Here is a 21,516-nt window from a genome sequence, read left to right as displayed (position 1 = left end):
TTATGACTTGACAGTTCACATGGAGCCAACTAATACTAAAATAATGAAAAAGGTAAGAATAAATTGTACAATTTTAAAATGTGTATCGTGTACCAATTATGCACTGCTTCTCAAACCTACTCTATACGAAGTGTACACTTGGTTGAGACACCTCCTGTGCAACACCATGGGAGACCAACTAGTGTCTTGAAATGTTTTTACATTATATCTTCTCAATATGCATTTTAGGCAGGAATTGCACTGGCTTAAAACAGAGTTATGGCTGGTGGCCCATGAGTAAATCCAATACATGACAACGGCTCATGACAGACAAGAGCTAATTGTCTGCGATTGTCATAGCCAGTAAAGAGGTTGTCATGGCAGTCAAAGTTTCCGAGCTGGAGCCAGTAAACAGGTTATCAAACTGATGGAACACAGGTGATTCTCTCTTCTCACCCCTCTTCAGGTGATAGAAATAATTAGTATTCTGCACCAGCATGTTCAGAACCAGCTTGGGTTTTCTTCAGAAGTACTTACCCAGTATGAAAGATCTCCTTTGATCTGTGGTGTGATATGCTCCTTGGAGAGGTATTTTTGTTGCTAGCTCTCTTTAGTTTGTGAATTCACTGAGCCCAATTGTATTTCCACAGCATGGCAGTGAGGCAAACCTTTGTGTACATTTGAGAAAGATCTGGATAAAATACTCCTAAAAAAATTTAACTCTCATAACTTTTTTCAAATCGGAATTGTATGATTTCTGCTCAGTATAAGCATCCTTCTGACTTTATAACCAACGTAAGGACTCAAATTTCTCTTCCAGATCTCAGGATTCAATCTGTGATGACACTTCAGTCCAATGTAGAGGGAGTGGTTCAAGATCTTGTTACGTTTTACTTTTAGAGGTGTCATGCTTAATGAAAGATGAGTGTTCAGGTGATGCGAAAGATCCCATTGCACAATTTGAAAAGGCTAACAGCCCTAGCTTCATGATTGAGTTTTTCTCTTGAAGAACAAAGCCTTTGAACAAGGTCCCATCACTCTGTGTGAAAAACACACCCCTCAGGTCCACTTTAAATCTTTCCACTCTCACCTTCAATCTATATCCTTTTGTTTTAGACTCCTCTACCCTGGGAAAAACACTGTGACTATCTACCCTATCTATGCCTCCCATAATTTTACAGACCTCTATAAGGTCACCCCTTAGCTTCCTTTGCTCCAGGGAAAATAGTCCCAACCTATTGAATCTCTCCTTATAACTCAAGCCTTCCAAATCAGGCAACATCCTTCTGAATCCTTTCTGTACTCTCTCTAGTTTAATCACATCCTTGTATTATGGTGACCAGAACTACACACAATACTCCAAGTGTGAATCACTAGTTATTAATTGCAAAAAAATTACAGAAAAATTACAAAAACAGTTTCCAATTTCTTTTGATTAAAATACATTAGGTAAGGGTTCATGAACAGTGTACCTGTTCTGAGGTACACCTAACCACAATTTTGGTTGTCACTTTGTGAAGTAGTTCTTTTCTGTTGATTTTTGTCATTCAAGGCAGGTGATGGGAACATGAAGCGTTTTCATTTGGGCATTTGGCATCAGTTATTAATATCGACAGATGCAAACTCTATTATTGGTTTTAATCCCAGCTACAGTGAAACATTCACCATTGTACCAGTAAGAAACTGTGTCTTTGTAAATTCTCTGAATGAATGCCAGTATAGTACATGCCTGTGCCAAAATGCGGAGCCATGCTTAGTAACAGCAATGTTTCAGACTAATAACAAGATGATGATTTTGATCAAGTATATCTAGATTGAACTTGAATGCAAGTAACCCAGAAATGAATATTTCCCTGCACTATCTAACTCTTGGTACTTATTCCTTTTCCTGTTGGAAGAGACAGGCAGCAATACATTTATTTACTTCAACATCTACTACTGAAAAATTAAAAAAAATCTATAATGGATCTGAAAGGCTTATCAGAGAGGGAACAAGAATCTCAACTGCTTGCAAGCAAGCAGAGTGTTTACTGCAGCAGCTAATGAATCAACATACCTGGCATAAACTTGTGCATAAAACATCTATGGCATACATGCAAGTCAGAATAAGTGCACTCCAGCTAACACAGGCATGTACCAAGTATTCTGGATCCTTATAGAAAAGGACTCCACTCACAAGTGCCACAGCTCTCTTCTGTAGAATATGGGTGGCTGGATATAACAGAGAAGATGATAATCAAACCTTCACCTAGCCCAAGGGCAGGAATATCGACCCATCTTAAATGTACACAAGGGAGAATATCCTCTATGTACTCTGTTCAGTCATTGTTAGCAGAGTATCTTGGAAGAGAATTTTCCTGACTTTTAGTAGAAACTCAACTAAAACCCCATTTATGTGAGCAATTGGTACTTCTGCCGAAGCAACATCAGAGAACAGAAGTCCAGAGTGTTTTTACTCTCTTCAGCCAGAGGCATGTAATGTTACAATACAGCTGCAGAATGCAAAACAAAGAAACGTCTCATGATTCGATTTATTCTGGAGAGTAGTAAGCACGCAAAATTATCAACCAGACTATGTTAAAACTACGATAATTACACAGTACTGCATATTTAGAGCACATTGAAATTAATCTTTGGAATGGGGTAACAATTTCATTTGAATAACAGAGATAAATGGAAAACTAAATAGTTCAAAACTGAAAGATTCCAATGATCATGCAACAATCACAATACTGAAACAATGCCTTACTTTCCTGTGTAGATCTAAAATACTATCCTTTAAAGCAATCAGGCGCTTTATTTGCAACCATGTTTATGGCTCTGGCCCTGCTTTATTTTAGGCAACTGGAAACGTCTGAATCACAACACGACAATTAACTGAAGCAGTCAAGGCCCCTTACCTCTTCATTCTTCGTTTAAGATTCTTCTTCTGCTCATTGGCCATTATTGTGCCACTCAGCTTCTGTGGTGCATCTCTGAGTCCAAAGCTTTTGGCAGCGTGTCCAAGGTGAAGGGACTTCACGTGAAATATCTGCTTTAGATTTGCTGGATATGTGGTATATGCTCGAATGAATGATTGCAAAGCTGAAGAATGTTTTTAAAAATATGATTAGGAATCAGTCACATTTTGATACCTTGATAAATGTTATTTTGTTTTTACCATACAACTTCCCTAGTAATGAAAATTAATTTTCTTAAAAGTGAAATATCATTCCATCAGATATTAGGTATTACTGGGCTGTAAATAGATAAATATATTGCTTTTAAAAAGTCTACAGTATCACCATTCTGAACTACATAAGACAATCTACACTATAAATGAGGGCATGTAATTTGTAATAATATTTTAAAAAAAGGACAGAATGTAGGACTTTAATATGGGGAATAAATTTTATCTGCACGTCTGAGTCTAAAAAGTCCCTGTCATTATCCCTGTTTAACCTGTATGGTCTGGATTCCCAACAGCAGCAAGAATATCAAATGTAAGAGATCAAGTAGCTCTTAATTAGCCTGGACTCTAATTCCACAAGAGAACTTACTGAACACCAAAGTGGTGTGGTAATGGCTGGGAAAACAAAGTGAATAGAAATCCAGCTGTATGTTTCTTTGCAGTAGATTAAAAAAAAAATAAAATTACTTCCATTTTCAAAAAGTTTCCTTTTGGCATGCCCTGCAGTCAAAGATCAATGGGGAGCCTTCTCACTTTGCCCCCAACAACGCAAGGACTGTAATCCTTTGCAGAACTACCCATAGGATACAGTGTTTAAACTCCACAAGCAGAAAAGTCATAAATCTTGAATAGTTATTGGAATCAAGAAGCAAAGGAGCACCAAATATTGTTAAGCAATCTACAAAAAGTGAGTTGCTGGAGGAAAATGACACCAGTTACAACCAATAGGTAAGAACAAAATTTTTTCTTGCTCCAGCATCTGGATTTAAGCCACATCTGGGTTTATGGGCTGGAAGTCTTGGATTTTCCCCTGGCTGAGCAGTGTAGAATCATGGATCACGGTGTCATAATAAGGGGTAGGCTGTTTAGGGACTGGAGAGAGAAATATCTTTATGCAAGTGAACCTTTGGAGTTCTGTTCTCCTAAAGACTGAGGAGGCTCAGTCAGAGTTCATACAAAATATCCAGAAATCTATTGATTTCTGCTAAGGGAACATGGGGAAGGTGCAAAAGGATGGTGTCGAGACAGAATATCAGCCATGATCTTGATGAATGATGCAGCAGGCATATAGGTCCTCCTTCTGGTTTTATTTCTTATGTTCACAGCTCCACACCCAAGGTTCAATCCTGACCTCTGGGGCTGTCTGTGTGGAGTTTGCACGTTCTCCCTGTAGTTGTGTAGTTTTTCCCCTGGATGCTCGGGTTTCCTCCCACATGCCAAAGACATGGGGGCTGGTAGGTTAATTGGCCATTGTAACTTGCTCCTAGTGCAGGTGGGTGTAGAATCTGAAGGGAGTAGATGGGAATGTGGGGACAACAGGTTACAGGGAAAATTTAGTGGGGGAATGGGATTTTTCTGTGAGCCTCAATGGACTTGATGGCCAAAATGGTCATCTTCTCTGCAATATGGAAGTATGAAATACGAGCTGGTGTCGTGATTTAAAGTTTCATCTGAAAGACACCATTTCCAACTTGGTATTGGACTGAAGCATCAATCTAATCTAATCAGAGGTAAGTGTGGTACCAAGTGAGCCTATCTGACTCTAGACCACCTTGCGTATAATTCAATGACCTTACTTGGCCAGGCTACCTGTGCAAAGGGGAACATGTATACTAGAGCATTACGTGAATCCCTGGTTTGATTTACTTACATAAATGTTATGCTAGAGTGGAGGAAAACTCTTGTTCTTGTTGTATCCAAGATTAAGTGTTAGAATATGCAACCGCCCAGACAGGAAATCTCTCAATTCACGAGTGTAAATATCACCCACACCAAACACAGTTGGAGGTGATAGGGAAATATCTTAAGAGGAAGGACTATAATATACCTGCCTTTGAGTTCCTTCTGAAAGGTAGAGATGTGTACTGAATGAAAATATACACTGTACTTACAGTCATAGAGCTATCTTGCACAGAAATGGGACTTCGGCCCACTGTGTCCATACTGATTTTTTTTTGCTCATCTACACTGATCCCATTTGCCCACACAAGGTCCGTATCCTTCTATGCTTTGCCTATTTAACTGCTCGTCTAAATGACTCTTAAACATAGTGACTGTATCTGAGCTCCTGATATCAAATACTGTCTGTGTAAAAAAAAAACTTTCCCCTCAAATCCCCTTTAAAACTCCTTCCTCTCACCTTAAACCTATGCCCTCTTGTTTTTGATACCCTTATCATGGGAAAAATGATTTTGACTATCCATCATATTTTATATTTTTTAGAGATAGAGATAGAGATAGAGAGATAGATATTATATATCTCCACAAGGGCACCCCTCAACCTCCTTCACTCTTGGGAAAACAAACCCAGCCTATCCAATCTCTCCCCATGACTAAAGTGCTCCAATCCAGGCAACACCCTGGTGAATCTCTTCTGCACTCTCTCCAGCACAACCGCATCCTTCCTATAGGGTGATGATCAGAACTGCACACAATACTCCAAGTGCGGTCTAACCACTCGGAGATTTCCAGTTTTATTAAACACAATACAAGTCCAAACCATTAGAAAAATACAAACATCCAGAATATCAAAAACAAAGCATACAGGGAATTCAGTAACCTCTAAAATGTGAATTGGATCACTGCTTAAGAGAGAATTATAGTAAGAAAGAACTATAAACTAGTATGAAACAGCTTGTTTAATATCAGGTCTAAATGGTAGACTGAGAAAACACAATTAACAAAAAAAGATTGACTGTAGCCAAAGGCATTTTCTGCTGTGCAGAACTTCAGATGAATACCTGTTTGCACAAAGTTTAAGTAGAATTGAGCGAGAGTAGCAGCACATCAGTGTTTATGAACAGTAATAAAATGTGTCATTTTATGGATTTGTGGCTGACAGGACCCAGGGAATATTTTAAAGCTCTGTTTACAAGGAAAAGTGTGCTTATTTCAGATCAATACCATCTGAGTTAAAGCTGCATTGCCTTTGAAGCACTTAAATAATTCATTCACCTTTTTATCGCACACATGCACTCGTTAAGGCAAGGGATGGTAAGGATGAGAAATGAACAATTTTCCAGTCAGATTTTACAAGAAGAGACAGAAGAGACATCAAATTTACTGTGAATTCAACAATTCCTCACTTTGCACTAAATGACTGCAAGGACCTGGTTTAAGTTACCATTATTTTAACTTAAACAAAAGCACCTTTAGTAAATAAATTAACAAATACATTGCTTAATGCAGAAATGAACCATTCAGACTAGGAAGGTCTGCAGTCTCAACCCTTGTCTGTATGGCTGAGCAGCCTAGGCAGCAGAAGGATTTCTAGACTTGGCTTCTGTGCCCTGAACACTGAGTGGAGTTTTTGGGGAGGGGTTCAGTCATGGGGGCAAGAGTTGCAATTAGCGTTTGCTTTCTAGCTGCTGCCCACAACTGTCAGGTGGCAGAGGGAAGAAGAAGAGTGAAACGTTAATTCTGTTTCTGATTCCACAGATGCTGCCTGACCTGTGGAGCGTTTCCAGCATTTTCTGTTTTTACTTCAGATTTTGAGTTTCTGCAGGTTTTGTTTTTAAACTTGAAGTGTCTTTCTTAGGTTTTGCTGATTAGTATATCCCTTTAACTATTCTGCATCTTCCTTAAATTGTCACTTTAGTGTACTATGTATTCTTATCTACCCGTGGTAACCCTTCACTCCCTTGCTCATTGTACCTATTTACCTCTGCCTAAAAATATTCAAAGACTCTGCTTCCACTGCCCTTTGAGAGTCTGAAGAATCACAGCCCTTTGAGGGACAGAAAAAAAAATCACCTCATCTGTCTTAAATTGGCTTACTCTCTAGTTCTAGATTCTCCCACAAGAGGAATCATCCTCTCCACATCCACTGTGAGGACCTTTCAAGATTTTATATATTCAATTAAGTCCCTTCACTCTTGATACAAGTCTAGCCTGCCTATCCTTTCCTCATGAGACAACCCACCCCTTCCAGGTTCTCGTCTAGTAATCCTTCTTTGGACTGCTTCCTGCATGTTAGCATCCTTTCTCAAATGAGACCAATGCTGTACACAGTAGTCCAGGTGCATTCTCACCAATGTAGCATATGACTGTAGCATAGGCTCCCTACTTTTGTATTCAATTTCCCCAGCAATAAACAACAACATACTGCTATCTTTCTTAATTACTTGCTTTCCCTGCATATAAGCCTTCTGTGAATCATGGACTAATACACTCATAACCCTGAGCAATTTCTTACCATTTAAATAACAGGTTGAGTGAGCTAGGCCTTTTCTCCTTGGAGCAACGGAGGATGAGGGGGGACCTGATAGAGGTGTATAAGATGATGAGAGGCATTGATCGTGTGGATAGTCAGAGACTTTTCCCCAGGGCTGAAGTGGTTGCCACAAGACGACACAGGTTTAAGGTGCTAGGGAGTAGGTACAGAGGAGATGTCAGGGGTAAGTTTTTTTACTCAGAGTGGTGAGTGCGTGGAATGGGCTGCCGGCAACGGTGGTGGAGGCGGATACGATAAGGTCTTTTAAGAGACTTTTGGATAGGTACATGGAGCTTAGAAAAATAGAGGGCTATGGGTAAGCCTAGTAATTTCTAAGGTAGGGACACGTTCGGCACAACTTTGTGGGCCGAAGGGCCTGTATCGTGCTGTAGGTTTTCTATGTTTCTAATATGCTTTTTAATTTTGCCTGCCAAATTTTCAAACCATACATTCCATTCACCAGATCTTTGTCCATTCACCTAATCTTCCTATATCTCTTTGTAGATCCATAATGTCCTCTTCACAACTTACTTCACTAGCTATCACAACGTCATCAACAAATTTAGCAACCGTGCCTTCACCCAAGTCATTGTTATAAAATGGTAAAAGGTTGAAGCCCCAGCTGTGATCTCAGTAGCCTGGATATTGAGAAGAATTGACCGATACCAACCAGTGCAGCATCCCATTAATAATATTGCTTATTTGCCTGTGATTATCAATTGAAACTTTTTGCCTCCTTGTTGGTTTTATTTTCTGCCTCCTTGTTGGTTTTATTTTCTCCTCTATTTTCATATCTTCAACTAAGATCAAGTTTGTTTCAGAGATTTTACACGGAAAACTTCGATGTGGAGGTGGGTAGGGGGGCGGTGAGGTGGAGGAGGGAGCTGGCATCCCCTCTATCTGACACAAAAAAGAAAATTTTAAAAAATGACAACATCACTTTCCACAGTTATTGTATATTAAAAACCAAGATAACCTTGCTTGACCTACCTGCAAATACAGGTGCAATAGAGGCATACACTGGTTAGTAACAAAGTCTGCAGATTTTGATCATAATATGCCAGAAGATTATAACTAAGGCATAATCCAACAGGATGTTTGTGTATATTATGAGGTACTTCAGATCAGAAAACTGTCAGTTGAGTAATTTGTTTAACAATAAACCAAATAGTTTGTTCAGTATTTAAAAAAAAGAAGCTTGAGAAAAATCCACAAGACTTTTAAGCAAATAATGACTGGATCCAATGATTTCATCAGATCAATCTAAATTTACTAATTAGGTATTTGGTGCTGATGTGAATTTACTGCAATATCTATTATTCCCTCTTCAGTTTAATTTAGAATGCTATGAAAATTATGTATTATTTGTTACATTTGTTTTATTTGTGTATTAAAGAAAGTCTCAGTTTTTTCAATAACAACCCAGTCAAAGTCTCCAGTTATATAAAAAAGACTGCAACTCTCATTTGCTAATGAAAACTGCCTATGGGTTCGCAGGGTTATAACCAAAAAGCAGTAGATGTAAGCTGACCTTTCTTGGCTTGCAGAAGGTTTTCTTTGGTTGAATGCACGAAGGTCTCATACACTTTTTGCAAGGCTGTTGCTGATTCCCTTACTTCTTGCAGAAAAGCACCATCCAACTGTATGTGCATGTGGGAAAAAAAAAGCTCATTAACTATTTAAGTTCATTTATTTTTGAAACTTGCAGAATACATCTGGGTTATCTATCTTGCAACATCTTTGGTAATAATAAGCACTCATTTCTGAAGTAAATCTACAGAGGAGCCCCAGATCTCTTCAGTCAGTACTCTGTGAACATTTAAAACAAAATTATAATTAGTGTTAGCCTTTCATTCTAATTGACAAACAACATAGCAGTCCTTGAAGGGTTAACTAAACAACGAGCGTTTCAGTGAGAAATAATGGATGGGTTTATAACAGATTTAATAACAAGAAAATTACAGAATAATCACAAAGGGGCATGAGGGTTAATCCTTTCAATATTACTGAAAAGAAATAATATAATGTAGCTAAAGATCACATTGAATAAGACAGCTTGGTGTTATTTGTGGACTGCGATAGATTCTACCTAGCACTCTAACAATTTCTTGGCTTTTAATATGAATGTCAAATTACTTTTTAAAGGATGATTGACCTTTCCCTGAGGACCTAGCATCATGTTATTAAAGGAATAAAGTTTTTAATAATGGAAGGTATGTTTTTTCTTTCCTTTTTACTGTTTAAAATTAATGAGAAAGTGTAACAGTTGCCGGCATGAGATTGAACTCAGCGGCCAGTACCAAATAAGAGTGGAAATCCCTATGAGCACTGAGCAAACACAGATTCAGCTGCTGAACCCTGAATCAGATATTGTATACAATGTGTTACACGTCTTCGAATAGATCAGTGGGGCTGATGGATGGAGAGCTCTGAGAATTCTAATAACCACTTTTATATTGAGGATGGTCTCCATCAAGAGCCAAGAGCTTGCTGTGGACTCCAGCAGAAATTGGGTCTAATTACAGACTTGCAAGTGATATTTGTCTGGGATATAGAGTGGGATTTAACACACACACTATAAGACTGGGTAGCAACAATAACCATTCTGATTTTAATGAGTCTGACAATGGCACAATCACCTTTAGTGCAAGGTACAACACAGGACATCCATCAATCACATCTACATCATGACTTACAAAGCACATTGTGGCCAAGTTATAGTAAGCATTCACTTCAGTCAATAATTTTCCACAACAGCTTATCAATGCCATAATTTGAGACCATGAATTCAAAATGGATGTTCTTTCACTTCCCCCTATAATTCTTTATTTAAGGAATTAAAATTGTTTTCATTTTGGAATTAAAAAATGGCAGGTCGAGTGATGAAGCCTATTGCAGTAAAATGGAAGGTACAAGATGGGCACAGACTGTTGTTGAACCATTGGCATAGGCGCTGCCTGGTGCAGTTTTATGTACAACTTGACTCAATGCTACTGAAGTAGAGAGGAGATAAAGAAGTACAGGCCTGTTTCTGATCAATTGGAATGCAAGTGTATGTCCAAGCTCAGAATAAGGTTTGGCTGTGAAGCCCTCTTTGGTAGCTAAGTGTGGCAAATTCTAGGCTGAGATATGATAAAGTAACAGAGACGACTCAGTACCCATGAAACCATTAAATCAGTTACAAATCAGCACATTTCAGGCAAAGTAACAGCACAGCGTTACTACTTCACAGATCCAGTGACTGGATTTGATCCTGACTTCCAGTACTGGCTGTGAAGTTTGCATATTCTTTCTGAAAGAATGCCACATCCTGAAGATGTGTAGATTTGTAGATTAATTGGCCACTGTAAATTACCTCAGTGTAAGTGGGCATTAGAAGAGTAAGGAGGGGTAAAGGAGCATGTGAGAGAGAATACGGTACAATAAGTAGGGAGAATGATTTTTGGGATTGCTCTGAAAGCTGGCATAGGCTTGTTGGGCCATAAGACTGCTTTTCACGTCATGAGAAGTATGATTAGCTGCATTCTGAACAAAATGCAATTACATCCTCCTATTCCCTGGTAATTACTTTTAATTCTTGTTTCGACCAAATGAGTGCCCAGTCCTCAAGGTATGGCAGGTAGGCATGTGAGAATGCCATAAATAATATTCATAAAGTTTATTTTACACCTCTGGGGAACTGCCTTGTCTTTCAAAAAGCAGTGTAATGGTGATTGGAACTGAATACAACCAGAAGTAGCAGCTTAGTGGTATAGCAACAATAACAAATGAACACAGCACACATTATTCATACTTGCTATTTCAACAAAATGGGAAGTATTTTACTTTTTGAACCACTCAAACTTAATTCAATTGTATTGAAAGTATAATACTCTACTGCTGTCCATGTACTAATAGAGCGGGTGTAAAGCAGGTAAGAATGCTTGTGGGAGAGATGCAACATCTACAAGGAATGGTTCTTCATTTCCAGTTTCCCATTCCTACTGTGGGGAAATTGCATTTCCTACATTTAGATAACATAATTTTATATCAACTGGGTTTGCAAAATACTGCAACCAGTTTAACCCGAATTTTGTTCTTTTTTTTAAAAAAAGAAGTGAAATGAGTGTTAATGCAAAAGCAAAATAGACCTTCTGATCAAAGATCTTGACTTGAAATATTGACCGTTTCTTTCTCCAAAAGCACTGTTGATTTCTAGCATTTTCTGTTTTTAATGTCTAAAGTTAAATTTTCACTGGGTGTAAACAAGTCTCACCAGGAGCCAGTGCACAGAGCATGGTAAGCACGCTTGAGTACTCTGCATGGAACTTTCCATTCGCCAATTAGAAAGTGGTGCAAGGAGGCACCCTAACGGCTCATCCTCCCGTGTGAGAGAGACTTGTCATTCCTCAGCTAAGAGATGAATAAACTATGCAGGAAAGATTGCAACTGGAACCTTCCAAATCAACAGCACTGTAACATTAGTAAATTAATGTTCTTTGTCATGTTGGTCATGTTTACTATTAACCAGAAGGACTGAAGCATGTAAATTTGTAAGAAATAATGTGGAAACTGCATTATTAAGAATTTGACAGTAAAATGTGAGAGAAATGTAGAATGATCTGCCAGAAAGGACAGCAAAGGCAAAAAATGAAATCTTACATTACAGTAAAAGTGCTGACTTACAAGCCGGTTAGGCTCAGGGGACGATATGGCCTTTTCTAATACATAAAATTGTTTAAGCTGAATATTTACATGATTCAAAATAAAAATGTACTTCCAATATAATTGCAACAGAAGCTGTAAGAGCACACTATCTGCCATATAATCACCTTGGGTCTATTTTAGATCTAGTGAGAATATCTTAAATAGTGCAGAAACATTCACCCTTATAGGTACTGTACACTCTATAATTGTTCATTCTTGCTAAACGATGATTTAAGAAATGAGAACTTTTCATCATTAAACTTAGTCATGAGATTGGATAAACCCATTACTTGTGGTAATGCCATTACTTAAAAGTTCCCTTACCAAAATTTTATTGGTGCTTTTGGTACAAGTCATATCATTATGCTTAATGGGGAAAGTTATCCAAATAATGCAGAATACCGTAGACTTAAAAAATGCATCAGTACCACTATGGAAGTCCATATATACCATATCATTTCCTCATTGACCCATTCTGTTACTTATAAACTCTATTAAGTTAGTTAGACATGATTTGCCTTGAATAAATCCACACTCATTTTCTCTAATCAACCCACATTTGTCCAACTGTCTGCTAATTCTGTCCCTGATTAGTTTCCAGAACCTTCCCCGTCACCAAGGTTAAACCGACTCATCGGTAATTACTGGGTTTATCCCTACATCTTTTTTTGTTTGAACGAAGATGTAACCTTTGTAATTTTCCAGTCCTCAGGAACCAGCCTGAATCTAATAGATTTGGAAGACTGTGGCCTGCAATTTCCTCCCTTACTTCCTCATCAACCCATCTGGTCCAGGTGACTTGTGTACTTTAACTGGAGAAACCCTATTACCTCCTCTATTAAAGCCCATCGAAGTCTTCCTTTGCTGAGACTCCCACAACGTTTCTTCTTTGGGAAAGAATCATGTAAAGTATTTGCTTAGTACCTCAGCTCTGCCCTCTACCTCCATGATCAGATCTCCTTTCTTACCTCTTATTGGCCCCACCTCTCCTTTCACAATACTTTACCAATTACATTCCTGTAGGATATTTCTGGATTCCCATGAATATTTGTTGCCTGTCTATTCACCTCTCTTACTTTCTTTTTTACTTCCCCTCTGAACATTCTGTAGTCAGCCACACATATTATCAACCTAGTTTCTCTCATATGCTCATTTATTCTGAATCTCTCTTCATTTGTTCAATTAAAAGAGCGTGTGGCAATTTAATAACAATAATTTACAGGGGTATGGAGAGCCAGCATCAACTTAATAGGCTGAATGGTCTCAGCTCCACCATTATGATTCTTTTAAAAATGACATGGTAATAATTAAAATACATTAAAAACAAATTTATAATGAAATGCATGCATTCAATTTGGTCATCTATGATATGCTAGCTTCTTCAGGAAAGTGCAAACAGTGCTTCAGTAAACACACCAGCTATTGAAATGTAGTTTTACTTTGAGTTATCAGGCTGGCAACTCATTGCATGCTTAACCACGAAGTGATAACACTTTGATGGTTTAATGCATCTAAATAATCAATTTGTCAATTCATTAATCAATACAGCATTCAATTACAAAGAAAATCATCTGATATCTGCTTAATGTAGCAGGCCTAGCCCAGCTGCTCTAGATACTGAGCTCCAGCAGTGCACATTAAATGCTGGGGAGACGAGAGATGACAGTCCAGGAATTACTGTCTGAAGCTTAATTTCTCAGGAAAGCTTGAGTAATTAAAGTAATACACATATCAACTTTCCAATGCAGAAAGCGCGAGTTGCAATTAAATACATTTTTCGAAAACACTGTTAATCACATGTTTGACTTCAAGTGAAGACTAGGTTTTGCAATTTTAAAATGGATTTTTCCTACTGAGTAGAATAGACAGAACATTGCAATAAATAATTCAGAAGTATGGAAGATGATTATGCTGGAGCAAAGCAACCTAATCAATTCTTCCACATTTACCAAGGCTCAAAAATTACCTTTTCCTATTGATTATTTGTTTTTTAAAATAACAAAAATAGTAGAAAGTAAAGTTGCCTAACACAATATTTGAATTTTATCTCAACAAAAGTAAATCTTTAAAGTCCAATTCAATAAATTTGCAAACTCTGAAGCTAGTTAGAAATTACTTAAATTGGAGCTGAATATTTATTCCACTCATTTAATTCAATTATATATCAAATAGGCTTCATCATTGTTACAGGAAATACAATATGAACACTCAAATAATAATGAGAAGGTGCACTATGAAAAAAGTTTAATTGGGTTTCATCAATTGACCAAAGTTTCCTACCGGGAATGCATAAAGAGTTGTAGAACTGGCATTATGGTATTATGACCCTATCTGTGACCTTTACTCTTTCCAAGCCAGGTCTTCTGCTAGCAGAACAAAATTTATGAATACTGAAGTCAATTGGCTGAAGTAGAAATCCTGCAAATATTTTGGCTGACTTCAAAATGCACTTATTTGCATGGTTTCTCATTTCTCTTGCAACATTGTTTAAGCGCCGTTTGTTGCTTTCCAGAATGGTACTTCCACCAGTCCAGCAGTGTAGGAGTATCATAATGGATGAAATATTTGGTCAGCCTTTACCCCAAACCTTTCAATGCCCTCTCTAATCCAAATCCGATCTGTCTTTGCTGGTTTTCACTCTTCAAAAACCAAGTTAATCATCATGTAAACAAGTGTATTCAATGGACAGACCTGCCTTTTTGTGTTATTACCACTTAATACTATACTATTGTATACTTAATACTATAGAAAAAGTAAATCCAGAAAATGTAATTCAAATGAGTTGTGGTACAAGTCCATGTCTTGTATTTGGAATGTATGGACAATTAAAAAGCAATTGCTAAAGTTTATTCTTCACCACCCTCCCCCCCGCCCCCCCCCCCCCCCCCCCCCCCCAGTAATTGGGGAATTGTGTCAGTTATATAGTCATCAGAAAAAAAATGCGTCACATAACACATGAAAAAAATGGTAATGATAAAAAGTAGATAAAAGCATACTTTTATGAATAGGAGCTACTTAATGGAAAACCCTACTCTAAGGGCAAGTACTTAATGTATGTATCCTTAGATATGTTCCTGGTATTATGATTTCCCTACAAATTGGTTTTTAAAAATAATCGCCTTTTAATTGCTCCTCTGTAGTGTCCTGAAGGTGAGCCATTTGCTGTGGGAAACAATGAAGCGGACATAATCGAGTGATGTCAGCCAAAGAGATTCCCGCCGAGCACGCCTGTGTGTTCAGCCTGTTTCTCCATCCTGGCAACACTGTAATTGTGTTTTTGAGAAGGCAAAAATAAAATGGCAAAGGAGGAGGAGGATTTGTGCTCAAAAATCCTCTCATACTGAGCTTCCAGTCACATCTGTGATATTTGTCGGAGGGCAGGGTACAGGATTGGAATCAGGCAAGATGTGAATTAAGAGGCGGATACCAGCCTTGCTGCCCACCCACCATTTTGTGGACCAACTGAGTGTGGTGTGTACTGGAAACTCTATATTTAACAGTCAGAAGTTCTTGAACTTAAAGCTCATGTTTGGTGGCGTTCAAAGAATAACATTATCCTAATAACATGACAGTACAGTGGACTGGTGCAATAAGATGCGTATAACTGTGTTCATTCAAACCGCAATGACTAAAGTACTGAAGCCAAGGAAACAAACATATCCATTTAATCTCTGCTTTCACCAAAGGTATAGTCTAATCTAGTTCTCTAATAACTAGATTAGACTGTATAGTTGCTGAAATCAGAGATTAATTCAAGCCATTTTGAGAACATTACCAGTTGCAAGCTTACCCATTAACAGCTATTATGCAATTAGATACCGAGAATGTATTTGCAATCGTGCAGCACAAGATCAAAACTAGGATCATCAATATCAGATTCTTAACAATAAATTCAGTGTGGAAATCAGTTGTAAGGATGTGGAACCTGTTGCCACAAGTAGTAGTTGAGGCAAATCGCATAGCTGGATATATGGGGAGCCCAGGTAAGGATGTCAGAAATGAAAAAGTTCAATGACTATTGCATATTGCTCAATTTCAGTTGCAATATCTCTGATAATGAAGTAGGCAATACCCAGATGTAACAAAATTTAGACATTATCCAGTGCCTGGCTACTGAGTAACATGTGAATGCTAATCAATCACCATCTCGCACAACAGCACGTCTAACTACCTCCATGTGACCTTAAATGGATTTACAATCATTGAAAACCCTGCTATCAATATCCTGGTGGTCACTATTAACTAGAAGCTTAACTGGATTAGCCACATAAACACTCTGGCAATGAGAACAAGTCAGAATTAGAGGTTATTTTTGTAGAAAGACCCAAACTCCTCAAAGTCTTTCCACTATCTACTAGGTATAATTTGGGAGTGCAATCGAACATCACCCATTTTTTTTTGGATGGGATAAGCTATAATACTCAGTTATCTTGATACCAGTGAGTGAAAGACAATTGGCACTGATCAATGGCCTTTAACATCAACCGTGCAACTCAGCTGTAGTGATCCTGGGTGGCAGAGACACAGCTAGTAGAGCTGCTGCCTAACAGTGCCAGAAACCCGGGTTCAATCCTGACCTTGGGTGGTGTGTGTGTGGACTGTGCACATTTGCCCTGTGACTGTGTGGGTTTCCTCCCACATCCCAAAGACATGCATGTTGGTCAGTCGATTGGCCACTGTAAATTGCCCAGTGTGTGTGGGTGAGTGATTGAATCTAGGGAGAGGAGCTGATGATAGTGTGGAAGGATAAGAAAAATGAGATTAATGTAGGATTGGTGTAAATGGGTGATTGATGGTGCAGACTTGGTGGGTTGAAGGGCAGGTTTCTGTGTTGTATCTCTCTATGATTCTATGACTGAGGTATAATGAAGCAACTTTGAGCTTCTTTGAGCACACCTTTCAAACGTGCTCTTCATCTACAAGACAAAAGCACCACCTCTTACTCCCCCTCTAAAATATCGTCCATACTTGGAAGTATACTGCTAAAATCCTGAAGTTCCTCACCCTACACTACCTTCATATAATCTGACTGCAATGGTTCAAGGTGGCAGTTCAAGGGCAATTAGAGAAAGAAAATAACTGCTGGCATTGACATCCAGTAACTAAATAAATAAAAAAAAACAATGATTTTAAAAATGAGGGGCAAAGAACACATTGGTACAGTTAACTGAAGAGTGCAATGCTATGGGAGGGAAAAGGTTCAAATGCAGTATCAAATCCAGCATTGATCAGTTAGGCTGCAAACACACCGTTTGTTGCAGACGATGGAGTTTTATGTAATTAAAGCATCCTCACAATTTATTCAAGAGGCAGCTCCAATCCTGTCAATGTATCAGAGTACAAGTTAATCAGTCAGTGAGCTATGTTTTTTTTGGATAATTATGCTCCTATATGATGGTGTGATAGACTGGGTAGTTGTATTGTGATACTTCCAATGTAGTCAGCAACTTCCCTTGTACACTAAGTTGCGGTAGCTTAAACTATCCTCAGAAATGCCGGCATTTACTTCTCGAGTGAAGTTTGGACTTCTGTGCTAAAGTGGAGGTCCCAAACTCCTGCACAGCTGATTGCAGGCTTTTTCCTGTTGTACTTTGACTCCTCATGGAGTCCAGTGATGCAGCAGGTACATCCACAGATTTCCTAGCATTTTAGATGTGAAATCTACCCATTGCTCCTGTGTCAGGTTAGACCTAGAAAAGGAACAGTGAGACCATTTATTTGAACAGATAAGAACATCTGTGAGGGAGAAGGTAACCCTACGGTTAATTTACTTTTTAAAAATCAGACTTAAATATATTTAATTATCTTTAAATGTTTTTTGAAGTTATAAGTTTTTTTTATTCAGGAATTTTAAGAAGTTTAATTTTTAAAAGCTTTTAAATGTCTTATAATGTTTGCAAATGCCAGAGGTATTTACAAAGATTCAATCTCTTTGATAGTGGGTAAAATGAGGGGTGTGGCTTAAACAGCTGTCAAAGCAATTCTTGTATATTTATTTGGAAAGATTCCAGCTGCTCTGGGCCTCACCAACCAGCTGAGAGCTGGCTTACTTGAGCAAGTCTGTGCTTGGGCGGCAGGGCTGGTGGTGCTGCTTCAGGCAAGGATGAGTTTAGTGAGGAGGCAAGGACCAAGTGGGTCTACGGAAGATTTGGACCAATGTAAAGAATCATTTCGAACATCAACTTCAACTCTCTATTCCTGATTTTATTCATAAGCCTGTCATTTGCTTATGTGGAAAATTGAGATGACCCAAGAAAACTGAAATTTTCAAAACTAATAGGTTTCTAAACAAAGAAAGCTAGATTAGGAGATCTGTGAAAAGCAGAGAAAGTCACTGTAAATACTAACTAAACTTATCATTAATCATTTATCAACCATATTTCCATTTCTTAAGAATATAGTAAGACATAATTAAGCATTGTAATACAACACTAAAGCACCAAGGTCCACAAAGTTGCAAAGACAATTCCCTTTATAGTTGGCAATATATTTCCTAGAGACTATCCACGGTAATCTGCAGGAGGAAGTGGAAATGGGCCATTCATTTTCCTTTTTAAAAGGGATTTCTGGATTCTGTGACCCAGGACAAGCCCTACAACAGACTACAAAATAATAAGCACAAAACTCATTCATCTCCTGCTCTCATTATTCATACACAGCAGCTTAGTTGCCATAAAGCTATTAGGAAAGCTAATTAATATGTTGAGGTTGGCTTACATCAAGATTTTCATTACCCCAAGAAATATCACTGATCAAGTCAGCATTCTAGTGGTAGCCTACCAGTTTTGCTATCCAGGGAAGGTTTGAAAAGATTGTCGGAAACTATCTTCACTTATTCAGGAAATTTCATCACTGTTAACACCAGTACTTGAATACAATATTTTAAAGTAAAGAGAAAGAAAAGTCACAAACCTTATTTCCAGATATTTTTCTTTGCACGCGCTGCATCAACAGTGTAGAAAGTATATTCTCCATTTTTATTTCAGAGACACTGAAGGAAGAGGAGAAATAATTCACTCATCTTTTCCACCCATAGTTAATGGTAAATCAGCACTGCCACAATAAAGTTACCTGGGAGCATTTGTGATGAAAAGGAAACAATGTTTCATGAATATGAGATTCCATAGACTAGAGTTGCCAGGTACTATTATAAACCTAAGTATGGTAGCCTAGTGGTTATTGTACTAGGCGAGCAACCTGCCTGTTTAGATGTCACAGCAAGGTATGAAACTGAAAATCAATAAATTTGGCAATTTGTGTGACTGAGCATCAGAACAGTTCTGTGTTGGTTCACTAATGTCCTGCAGTGGAAGGACTCTTTATCATACCAGCCTCCACATGATTCCAATCTCAGAGTGAACTTAATTGCCCTCTGGAGTTGCAATCATGGAAATATAAAGAATGCAATGTCTGTTGCTTTTCTGCTACCCATCACCCCTCATTCTTTTCCACAATCATATCTATATTTCCTATTTAATCAGTTCTGATCATTGACCTGAAACATTAACTCTGTTTCTAACTTCATGGATGCCTGACCTGCTGAGTATTTCCAGCATTTTCTGTTTTATTTCAGATTCCCAGCTTCTGCTGCAAGTTGTTTTCAACTTCCCATTTAAATGAGCATTTTTATTTATCTGCTTTCTGGTGGTTATTTTCCCATTAATTATAACTTTGCAGATTGTCCCTTTTATCCTTCAGGTTTAAGTTATTTAATGTCCTGTTTCAGTCTGTTCCAAATCCACATTTCCTCTTTTACTGACTAGGTATGTGTCAGGGGTACATTTAAGTGAAATGTACTGTATGACAATTGTTGTGAAAGGTTAATGAAAACATCATGGATTAAAATGGTGGGGAGGAGGGGGTAATAGTGATATCTCTGATGTTTCCATGCCATTCTCTTCTGGCAACCTGCCAGGCACTAGTCTCCAAGATATTTGAACTGAATCACAGCAGGTAGCCATCATCCAAGTGCCCGTGCCAGGCTGAAGCCACACTTGTCTTAATGAATCAGTGAATGAGCAATCATAGAGCTGAGAAATTGCAAGGCTGGCTGTGGAGCTTCTGTGAGCAGTTCACAAACAGAGCATGATGTACGCGATACAGCAAAAAGGGGGAGGGGAAAGCACAGCACAGCACAAGACCATACTGCAGCAGTTTTCAACACATTGCAAGCTCAGAGCTGGTATAAACAGAAAATTAAAATTCCACCCAACACTAGGGGAAAAAAAAACGCAGAATAATGCATGCAGTTTCACAACGGCTGTGAAAAAATATTGTAATTTTGATTAGAATTGCTAATTAAAAATGGTCATAGGCCATCCTGACCAGCAATAAGTGTAGCCTGAGGCAGGAAGCCAATGGCACTGACAGTAGGGGGATAGCAGGTGGTCTATTCTATTAACTTGCTCATCCTTCTTTCTGATTGGAGGAAATATGAAATCAAGGCAGGAGTCCAGATTATTCAGTACAGGCTCTGCTGATTCATGTACTTCACTGCAATAAAAACCTCATCTGAGTAGTAAGTGCTTACACTCAGGTCAATCTGGATAAAAAGGATATCAACAAAATTCCAAGTACAACCATCAAATCCAAGTCACTGCTTTACATTATATAAGCTTCCCAAGTGTCTGAAAACCCTACAGCTTTTAACCCACCTCAGAACCTCCTCACATCTTCTGAGGATGGGCATTTGTAACTTGAATGTGGCATCAACTAGTTATTACCACATGATTTTTCTTTTGCTCTATGTATGGTTGGTGATGGTCTGAATACCCTCCATACACTTTAACTAGTTTTTTTTAAATTAGAAAGAAATGCTTAAAATAGTGTTCCTATAGTCATTCACATTATTTATTTATTTTAGCAGATACTGGCTCAATGTTGGACAAACTGCCCACGCAGATCCACTGCTCCAAGCTCCAATTTACCTTCACTTTTGCCAACTGACATGTGACTTCCCCTTTTCCAAGAACAAAAAAAATATTCAAAAGCCAAGGGTAGATATCGACCTTTATCTGTTAACACTGAATGCATAGGATTGTATTAGTGAATGCTACACTCACTGCCACACTCAACTTGAACTGGAACTGAACATGGGAAACTAAGTCCACTCTTGCATGGCTTTAATGTTGATCAAAGACGCCAAAGATCCTTATTCTATGACACATTGCTAAAATTTACCAGGCTAATATTTTCACGTGTTTAATACAGATGACCATAGATAAATGTCTCCCCCTAACAAATATTCTTTAGTTCATAAAGCATTCCAATTACAGATTTGCTTTGTTTTTGGGTTGTTTTTATCTCGTTTTGGGTCACTTTATCTTGTTTTTAAGTTGTTGCTATAATGATTATTCTCAAAAACCTTTGCTACAGACAGTTCAAGGTTTGCACAATACTGCTGCCCTGAACTAGGAACAACCTCCCCTGCTCCCCCTTTCTCCAAGTTATGGATACCAGCATTGCAATG

General features: G+C 38.2%; 1 protein-coding gene across 1 annotated transcript in view; it reads right to left on the bottom strand.

The window, feature by feature from the left end:
- Positions 1-21,516, bottom strand: part of ddx31 (DEAD (Asp-Glu-Ala-Asp) box polypeptide 31) — an 86,049-nt gene that overhangs the window by 18,733 nt on the left and 45,800 nt on the right. Inside the window, exons 17-19 of the mRNA XM_052037075.1 lie at positions 18,960-19,038; positions 8,893-9,001; positions 2,880-3,063 (exon numbers count right to left, since the gene is read on the bottom strand). Of these exons, the coding sequence (XP_051893035.1) occupies positions 2,880-3,063; positions 8,893-9,001; positions 18,960-19,038 (372 nt within the window). The remainder of the gene's footprint in view (positions 1-2,879; positions 3,064-8,892; positions 9,002-18,959; positions 19,039-21,516) is intronic.

This window comes from Pristis pectinata, chromosome 23, assembly GCF_009764475.1.
Source record: "Pristis pectinata isolate sPriPec2 chromosome 23, sPriPec2.1.pri, whole genome shotgun sequence".
In the NCBI taxonomy this organism is placed as follows: Eukaryota; Metazoa; Chordata; class Chondrichthyes; order Rhinopristiformes; family Pristidae; genus Pristis; species Pristis pectinata.
The sequence above is the reverse complement of the archived record's forward strand: the minus strand, read 5'-3'. Positions and strand labels throughout refer to the sequence as shown.